The sequence below is a fragment of the Dreissena polymorpha genome, chromosome 13 (assembly GCF_020536995.1).
Source record: "Dreissena polymorpha isolate Duluth1 chromosome 13, UMN_Dpol_1.0, whole genome shotgun sequence".
Taxonomy (NCBI): domain Eukaryota; kingdom Metazoa; phylum Mollusca; class Bivalvia; order Myida; family Dreissenidae; genus Dreissena; species Dreissena polymorpha.
In genome coordinates this window covers 40,191,723-40,202,583 of record NC_068367.1, presented here as the reverse complement: position 1 = coordinate 40,202,583, position 10,861 = coordinate 40,191,723, and the positions used below count along the sequence as shown (strand labels likewise).

Sequence of the window (10,861 nt, the reverse complement as noted above, 5' to 3'; positions counted from 1 at the left end):
TAAGGTTACAAATGAAGGTCAAAAGATTGAGCCTCCATTGTCCTGATTTATAAACCAATCTCCACGCAGAGTTGTCGTTCAATGCGCTCACATACAATCTCTGTCATCACAATGAAATCTAACCAGATTTGGTTGGATTTTATTATTTTGTTAAAGTATTATATTATGAAAAGTAATATCATTTTCTTTTATATTTTGATAATAGTGTATAGGTAAAGGTTCATAATAAAATTTAATTACCTAAATAAAAAAGAAGGGAAAATAAAAACGGTACAATTATTGTACCACGATGTTTTGCTATCATCACGTTGTTGGTTATGAAGGCATGGATTTGATCCAGCTACGCTGGTTCCAGTCAAATCTCTTTGCGGGGGTTGCTTATAAACCACTTAAAAATCAACTGTTACGAAATATAAGGGCCGTCGTGACGATGTGAGGACGTCATGAATCACTGGCATAGGGTCAAGGTCATGGTATCACTTGACGTCGATAGTTTTAGGCCCAATGATTGTATCATTGCTCGACATCTCAGTTTGAACAAATATCTCGAACCTGGAATGGTAAGTTTAGGTCCTGTAGCACAGAATGCCGTACACGATCGTTGAAAAATCAATTGCAATAGAGACTTGTTGTATGGATTTCGATTTGAATGGTTGCAAGGCTTTTTACCTCGATCATTCTAGACTACTAAATGGTTTTCCAGAATCAACATAACCCACACGTTCTGATTGACCTACGCTTGGTCGCTCGATTAAACTCAAGTTCATTTGGAATGTCGAAATTTTTATACGAATCAATTGCATTTTACCATAATACTAATACTGCATAAGAAAACGGATGAACTTGATCAAGGGCTTTGAGTTGACCTTTCCAATGCGATGATCCCAGTTTTATTCACACGTGTTTGATATGAGCATTTTTGTTGGGATATTAGTAACGTGCCGAAAAAGAATCTGGAAAATATTATTAATCTCCAGTTGTTACTGGAGTTTCAATGTATCTTTATATTTCATCCGATGACCTCTTGATTTTCTATATTATTGAATTAAAACATAAATTATATTAAACACGCACTAAGTTTATACCTATTTATTTTAGCTCGTTTGCATAGAAAGCATAATGCATATTTGAAACGTCCTCGAGTCCGTTTCCTGGAACTAGTGCAAGTACTAAGTGTTTATGGGAGAAATCTACAGAACGCTCCCACAGTGGGGATCGAACCCATGACATCTCGGTCGCTATGCGGACACTAATCCGATACACCAAGGCGACGTACTTTGTAAATGTGTACATACAATGTACCTGTATACTATATGAAAGTAACATAGATATGCTTATTCAAACGCGGATTAATTTAGGATCATTCATTTTCGAACTACACGATATTCTTCAATGCAGTTATTCGTAAAACATTAAATATTTTATGTTTTACAAAATCTGGAACATACAACGCGAATGTTGATAGATATATTCGTACGCACACATATGCGGTTTAAATGTTATGAAATTCAAATCCAGGAAATGGTCTTAAGTGTTGCTTAAGTAAATGTCAAATTGAAATACTTCCCCTTATTACTATTTCAATTATAATATTAATTGTTGTTAATCATAAAGTTTTTCTGAATAAATCTGTGCAAAGTTAAAGGTTTGGAGTTCCTTAAAGCCAATACTTTGTAATGACCGTTTCAATCAAGTGGCCAAGTTTGATAGTATCACGAATAAACTTAAGTCGATATTTTGACTCAACTTTGAGATTTTGCTCAATTTTTGAGATAAAACCTTGCTCAAGTTGATGATCACGAAACGTTTTTGAGAACTGAGTTTGTCCCATCTTTTAGTTTGAGTATAATATTTGAGCAAGCGCTCAACCTGTCTCAAGTTATAAAGCAGTACTCAAACATGGTCGCTTTCGTTGATCGCATTAACCGTTTAAAAAGATCTCAGCCGATTCAACGCGTTTCGCGGACCGAAGCAACCCGCTAAAAGTCTTATCGGGTGAAGAGGTCAGAGAAAAGTAGAGATTTCGCCCAGAAACGATTTATTTCATCGTTGGGTTTGTATGATCTGTCTACAAATGGAGCGTGCTCTGAGACACTAACAACTGGCTCTACCACCAAAACGGACTCAAAAGTGTTTGCAGACGAGGCGAAAAATGCGACTTCATCCTTGAAGGCCCTTCATACACGTTTCAAAGAAACACGCATGCTAGTTATATAGGCACTAAAAGCAATGGATACTAAACTGCAGTATGCTTTCATGCCCCTGATGTACTATCTCCCTCATTATTTCATTACTTAAACTTGTCGTATATATATATATATATATATATATATATATATATATATATATATATATATATATATATATATATATATATATATATATATATATATAGGTAAAGTAATGAAATAATGGGATAGATACATATATTGGAAAATAAAAGACCGAGATTACGAAACATATAAACATATTATCAAAACCGCTAAATTGGTTACCGGATTAAATATAACGAAATTTATATCTACCGTAATTACTCTATCAGATACTCTAAGTTTTCGGACAACCACCTTTTTAGCCAAAATTATAATTTTTCGTGACTCTAAATTTTCGGACATACGGGGTTTCGTCCAAAATTAATGACTCAAATTTTTCGGACAGTATGTTCACGCCGGGTATGCGAATACTTCGTTGACGGATGGCACTTCACTAACAGAGAACAACAAACGCCACGCGCGAGAGGTAAGTTCCTCTGTTTTATTTAAAGTTATATCCTAAAGATTAGATTTTAAGACAAGACACATGGTCGAGTTGATAAACGGTGTATCTTTTTGTATTAGGAATACACAATTTCACGGAAGAATGGTACAGTTTTGCCCAAAAAATAGAAAATTTAATCGGAAAACAGCATAAACTGGATGAACAGTAAACATTTTAACAAAATAAAACTACTTAGAATTATTGCAAGAAATTGTTTGCTATTCCAGCATGTAGAGTAATCACTGTGCTTCAAATACTGAAATTTTGATACTATTAAATGAAATATAAACAAAGATAGTGCATGTTGTAATAGGTGGCATACATAAAGTTGCAGGCACTTTGTTTACCGATAAAGGACACTTCAGATTACGGAGACTTTCAACAAAGCGGGCACTCTAATAACTGAGCTTTATCTTCTACCTTAAATGCATTAATTTATTTTATGGCTATTCATACGAAACATTTTGAAAAGATATTTTTCAAAAGTCACATTACTATTAATTTATGCTATGTTTTTTATAATTGCAATTTTCAAATAAGATAATATTTATTATTAAATAAATGTATACATAATGAACTTGTTTTTATTGGTAACTTGAGATTCAGAGAAATGAAAATACAACGGATAATGCGGATCAACACAATCGTGTTTAATTTTACTTGTACCAGGGCTCTAGATAACGGTAGTGAAGGGGTCTTTATGAGGCAAATACACATTTGTTCTTCATAAAAACCTATGTCGGTTGTACTTATTTGAATCGCATCATCAAGACGATACTTATGCGTAGCAAAAAAAAATAAAAAGAGAATGGTAAAACTCCCTTAATTTTGAGCCCTGCTTAAGACGTTACTTATGCGTAGCAAAAAAAATTAAAAAGAGAATGGTAAAACTCCCTTAATTTTGTGCCCTGCTTATAGGGAGCACTTCCCTTTACGCAACGCTAACGTTTGCTCGATGTGCGATTTACCTGACCCGAAATCACTGTATTGGTTGAGTTTAAAGAAACACGGGTAAAATTAAATCGCTTGTACACAATTCTTCTTCTAAACTAATATCCAACAACGAACCGTCGGCGTTACCGTTCACTCATCCTGTAATAAATAATTGTGTCACTTATATGCAACTTCATATGCAGCATGTGCTGTGTTTATATTAAAAACAAAGACGGATATGCATAACTTTTTACACCACTGTCGTGTGATTAAATCGACCCCGCCCGTTCTTTTATTGCTATTTTCGTTTACTGGCATTGAGCCAAAAAGTTCCAATAGAATTTCGGACCTGCATCGCTGCTGATATTAATCTCTGAGAGGCAGTTTAAGCAGAGTGATTATTCATGACATGCTATCTTATATATAAGTAAATAGCCTTAGTACCTTCATTTGGACATACAGATAAATGCTTTAGATCAACCGTTTAGAACGTAATTTAAAATATATGGTCATATAGATATTACTCATTAGACATATCCAATTTGTTTAACATTTATCTTTCACATTTATACCAAATCATAATCATATTTCAAAGGGATAAAACATGGTTCGGTAATTCGTTTTTTTGCGTACTAAGTACATACATTTTTATTTATTGCCTGCTTACTTTAGCAGTAATCCACAGCGAATTCTGCATTTTTGATTAACAAAAAACGAGTGTGTTATATCTGGAAAAAAAGTGTCTAGATGTCGGGAAACGATGTGCCATTGTTTTTTAGATGATCGGTAAACGAAGTGCAGATGAAAAATGTGCATGCGACTCTTAAAACATTTGAATTTTCTCAAATACATTAGTAAACTAAAATGTAACATGTTGTAACATTACTGGATATATTGATCTTTTATTTCGAATAGTAAGCACGTTCTTAATTATTTCCAAGTATGTTTATTTTGTTAAAATATGTACTGATCAATCAATTCATGCTGATTATCGATGGAATTTTATCGTTTTTTTTTTAATAATTCACCGTTTTTCCGCGAATTTCTTTCTTCGCAATACGAAGTGCTATGCCATTAATCACCCAAACAATGTTCTGTGTCTAAAAACCAAATAAACAGAACATAAATACAAAAAAGCTGAAGAACTCACCTCTCTCGCGTGGCTTTTGTTGTTCTCTGTTAGTGAAGTGCCATCCGTCAACGAAGTATTCGCATACCCGGCGTGATGTTTGACAGCGCTATTTTACTATATATCTGCCCTGTTTTCGCTTATCTGGGACCCTTCGATCACGGAGTTTTACAACCGAATTAAGGTCATAGAATCAGGCACAGAATGCATTGAGGGCAATAGACAATACCAATTGTGCCTTTGGGTAGATTACCATGTATACCGGTAATAAACAACAGCATTTGAAATGATATCGTATTCAAGAAGAGGTATGTTTCTTTATAACGTGTTATATACCATTTCATGTAAGTGAAGTGGTATTTTATTAGAGTACAACACAATACAATTATTGCACATTCATTAATTTGTTTTATTTAAATATAATAATTGACAAATAAACATAACATATGAGTCTCTAAATTTTCGGACACTTGTATTTAAAAAAAATATATTTTTCGTATCTAATTGTTCGGACACGAAAAAATTAATTATTTTTAAGTGTCCGAAAACTTAGAGTAATTACGCTACGTTTAAAGATATAACGTTTGCATGAATAGTGCGGACGATTTATAAAACTACATGACCGTGCTTTTTTGGGGTTATAAAAAGGGACAATACACAGCAAGAAGATTTTCAAGAAAATAAACAAACCATTAATAGTAAATCTGGATATCCTCGAGCACTCGGACACATATTTTTCTGCTTAGCAGATGATAGAGTTGCTCTTTTAATAATCAATGAAATCTTTCTTTTTTTCAATCTGGCATATCGTTCTTCACATTGAACCAGTTTCGATTTAAATCATAGAGAAACTTATGCTCGTTTGATAACGCAATATAGTCGATAAAGTGCTCCTTACGATAACTTAGGAAACATGTGTCAAATCGCTCTTCGAAAAACAGTTGTCCCATTGTGTTCTCTAAGATGTGCATAGACATTAAACAATGCACATGCCTATACTCTCTGAAAAGTGGCACGTCTACGCGAACCAATCATCTTCTAGTCAACATGTGATAGTAAAATAAGTGAGCACTTTGCTGTCACGTGCATGGTATACACAGTTGGTTTATGAATCGACAAGAGCAAGTGTTAATGAGTGAAACATGTCGTTGGTGTTGTTTTCGGAATCAGTAAGGGCGGAAAAATAGTTTAACATATATATAGCATTTCATTCTATTTTAGGTTGAATATCTGGTTTTTAAGTTGTATACACACAAATACTATACTAGTATTTCTGAAAATAATCAATACCATAAAAGTCGTACTGACTATTTTATATTGACTATTTTCGCTTTATAGTGTATGCCAAACATTAGATATGATTATACCGGAAACATGAACGCTTACCGATTATTGAGCTCACATTAAGACTTAAAAGAGTAGTTTCGTCACACAACAATTCCGACCAACCTTAATTTTATGTACCGATCTTTAACTTGATTTCGGTATTGTATGCTGAGTTTTCAATCAAATTTGCTCACATAAATACTTTTTACATTATTGAAATTTCAGCTGGCGATAGTTTTGTTGCATTATTCATACTCGTTGAATTAATTTTAATTGAACGTAACTTGATTTTTTAAAAATATATATTAAAGGTTTATTCATGTCTGCGCATAATCTTTTTAAACTTTAAAGTGGAAAATTGAAACAAAATAATAATACATAAAAGATTTGCCGAACTGCCAATCCGATTCTTTTAGATATCAGTGAAACCAAATAACTTGTGTTTGTTTTTATTTCTAATTGCGTTTTAATGCAACATTCGTTAATATTCAAGTATCTAATTATTTTGTTTTCAACAATTATTCCAAGAAGTGGAAGTATTATATTTGACCAAGGAATGCTGATCAAGTGCAACACTTCATTTTGAATGAGAGAAATCCGGACTGTAACTGCGCAATAACGCTTGTTTTTGCTATCATTAAATAGCAAGTCATTACTGTGCTTCCAGCGGGAGCTTGATTTACATTAGTGTTTGAATCGTGTGGGTTATCAGCGTTGATTGATATAAAAAAAGCACATTTGAACTATCGTTTTGCAAAAAAACCGCCTTAACGGATATCAGTGTGTATATAACTAAGAAATACATATTACGAATAAAACATCAAAATAAAAAGGCGCAATGTCGCGACATATGGCCAATGTCGTCTGCTTCGTCATTGTCCTGATGACGCCCCGTCACGTGACTGGACAGGAGCATGACGTCGCACAGCTGAACAAAAGATTGACATTCATCAAGATGTCTGTTGATCGTGATATCAGCGACATACGGTTCCAGATCTTCGAACTGAAAATGACTGTCGAGCAGATGGTTGTCGATCGGAGGAACGCTAGCGATGGGTCCATTATTGGTGGACCGTTCCCTGACTATGGTGAGTATGACTAGTTGCAGAGTGAGAAAAATACGGAATACAATTGCAATTATAATGACTCGTAACTAAAGATTCTGATGTGTTAAATGTATCTGAAACATACTATTTTATGGTTAAAGAAATACATGTAATACCGGGATTCGGTTTATAAGGCAGATAGCGACATGGGTGGATAAAAAAAGACAGAGAAAATGTCATAATAACTAATTTCATGAAAAAAAAGTAAATGTGAAAGTATAAGATACACATTATAATAACAAATATAAAATACGTATTTACAGTTTGGTCATAATATGAGAAAATAAATAAAATAATACAAATAAAGTAGTATAGGTCGCTAATCGACAGGGTTTAAACACATGAAAAGTATGGCAGCAAAACAGTGATGATCATGATCTAAATAAAGCTGATAATGTAACTTAACGTAATGAATTTCATGAAAGAATAATATATTTAAGATATAGTTTTCTTATTATCAGAGTACAGCTAGAACATTGAATAAACTTAAGTAATGTGTTTCTTTCTTTACTTTTATCGATAGGTCAGGGAATGACAGGTGATAATCAAAAGGAAATTACAGATCTCAAAAATAAATTGAAGGAACATGAAAACCGACTGAACCGATTATTCAGTACAGTTAACGAGATTCAAGAGGTAAACTCTCCTCGTAAAAGAACAGCTAAAACCGACATTGAAACAAATTGCGACGACAGATTCGACGCGCTCCAAAAGAAGTTCGAAGAAACCGCAGCGGCGATGATGAAAGGTTACAAGGAACTAAAAACGCACGTGAACGTCAAAGTCTCTTTGGTCGATCAAATACATAACATTTCCCAGTCCGTAATCTCCAAACAAAACACACTGAGTGCGAGGATTGACCAGGAAGATGCGGAGATCATTAGACTGGATGGTGAAGTGAACAAGCTCAAAGTCAACAAATTGGTCGAGAACACGAAAAGAAACGAATTGATCAATAACTTAAAAGCTGAACTTCTCCAGTCGAACGCTGGCGTTGAAACAAAATGCGACGACAGTGTCAACGCTCTTAAAAAGACGTTTGACGAAACCGCAGCGGTACATTTAGCAGGTTACAAATATCTTGAAACGCAAATTTCCGTTCAAATGAAAAATCTGTCCATGTCGTTGATCTCCGAACAAAACAAACTGAGTGTGAGGATTGACCAGGCAGATGCCAAAATCGTAAGACTTCATGGCGGATTGAACACGCTGGATGGCGTTTCGAGAACGATTAAAGAGCTGACAACAAGGATTGACAAGTGTTGTATAGGTAAGTAAGGTTATTATTGTACTGTTAACGAAACTTCATATACTTTGAAAATATGACCGTAGACATTTGCCGACAATGCAGACAATATGACCGAAAACCAAGAGGAACATTATTTATGAATCACGTATCACGCATACATACATTCTTCCACATTAAAAAAAACTATTTTAGATGCATGACTTATTGATTAAAAATGATATATTTGAGATAGCTACATAAGGTTGATCATTGATTCATGCGACTTAAAACTCCCGGAGGGCTCCCGTTGATTAAGACGCCGCTACTCAGCAACCTTGTTAGGTTCATTTAAATGAGTCATCAGCTAAGAATAAATTATGATTTCAGTGAACAGTGCGAATAGTTCGGATTATATTATCGTGAGAATATTACAATTAATTAATACAGAAGTATGCAATATCAGGTAAATGTCATTTACAAGAATAATTAGGAACACTAACTTATAGATGTACCGAAGAAAATAAAAATTGTGGTATTTTTTTTAAAATCCGAGGGCATGCATTGCATTTAGAGAGGACGCTCTATGAACATTGTAAAAAAATAAACAATGAAATGCTTAACATGACTTAAATCGGTTACCATAGTATCAGTCGACAGATTCAACTATTGCAGAATACACTGCTGAGCCAATACTTCAAATTATTGACAGAAATTAATCCCAAAAGAATAATAAAATGTAATAGGAAATGTGATCTAAAATCTATCCATGTAAGATAATACGATAAAAATAACAATACCATGGGTTCAAACTTTCTGGAACATGCATAATTAGTTTTAGGCTTATTGTAATGACAAACGTTTGATAATTGAAAATATGTCTAATGCAGAGCGTAAATATACATATTTAAACTTCAGATTATTTTATAAGAGACAGTTAAAGCCAGTAACTAGTTGTCTGTCCTGTAAAAGAGAATGTCTATACAAAGTTCAATGGGTCAAGTATGAATTATTTAGCGATCAAATGAAAAATGCCAATTACATCATCACCACCACCACTACAACCATCATCATCATCATCATCGTCATCATCATCATCATCATCATCATCATCATCATCATCATCATCATCATCATCATCATCATCATCATCATCATCATCATCATCATCATCATCATCATCATCATCATCATCATCATCATCATCATCATCACCACCATCATCATCATCATCATCATCATCATCATCATCATCATCATCATCATCATCATCGTTATCATCATCATCATCATCATCATCATCATGATCATCATCATCACCATCATCATCCTCATCCTCATCCTCCTCCTCCCCCTCCTCCTCCTCCTCATCATCAACATCAACATCAACTACCGTACATCAACAACAACAACAACATCTTATTCATCATATGTATCATCATTATTAACAATGCTTCAGATTGCGGTGACCCAACACCAGACCATGGTACTGTAAATACCACAGAAACAACGTATGGAACTGTTGTTAAAATATCGTGCAATCATGGTTACGTACTGAGTGGAACGAGCATCATCAAATGCAACGCAGACTCTGCCTGGTCTCAATCAGCCACGTGTAACCCATATGGTAAGGACGTTCTGTACATGATTCAGTCATGTAACCGTTCTGATTGCTGACACTTTGTGCTAGTTTCTTTCGTCGCATTGTTCACCGTTCTCAACAGTATTTTATCATATCGCTGCGTTCATTTAACCAACTGTCCTTTTTCCTGGATCAGCTGGTTTTACCAGCAGTAACTGAACATACTAATGGAATGGCCGCATAAAGAATTTCATCTCTAATTACAAAATGGTCTGCGCTCTACTAACTGAGCTACCTTACTCGGCTCCGCTTTTTGCCACTATTTAGTCTCTGTCCATTAGAAACATACTTAAGAGACAACATTATAAATTTTAGGTCTATGTCATGCAATTAACAAGTTCATATTGCTCCCATATTCCTTTGCAGCTTCGCACGCTAAGTAATATTTTCACATAAAAATTTGAAGTGTATCATTGTTTATCCATTTCAGTTTATAAGTCGATTATTGTTTTTTTTTACATTTTTCATGCAATTACATTTTAACTTAAGACTGTGGAAGTGCCTCCCCAGCCAATGGCGTAGCCACAGCCCCCAAAGGCACTACCTACCAGAAGCAGGCTACTGTGCAGTGTAACCCAGGCTACACACTTAACGGCTCATCAGTGATAGAGTGCAATGCAACCGGCTGGAATGAATCTATCTCATGCGTTATACAAAGTAAGTGGTATATTATAATTATATTGTGAATGTCACGCTATCGTTTTATATTTTCGTGCTAATTGAACTTACAATTTCATCTCCTG

General features: G+C 34.4%; 2 protein-coding genes across 2 annotated transcripts in view; one reads left to right on the top strand and one right to left on the bottom strand.

The window, feature by feature from the left end:
* The window catches only part of LOC127854860 (uncharacterized), a 140,738-nt gene that overhangs the window by 58,173 nt on the left and 71,704 nt on the right, over positions 1–10,861 (bottom strand). The window lies entirely within an intron of this gene.
* Positions 6,919–10,861, top strand: part of LOC127854854 (uncharacterized) — a 154,462-nt gene continuing 150,519 nt past the window's right edge. The window contains exons 1-2 of the mRNA XM_052389925.1: positions 6,919–7,233; positions 7,775–7,789. Of these exons, the coding sequence (XP_052245885.1) occupies positions 6,984–7,233; positions 7,775–7,789 (265 nt within the window). The 5' untranslated portion in view covers positions 6,919–6,983. The remainder of the gene's footprint in view (positions 7,234–7,774; positions 7,790–10,861) is intronic.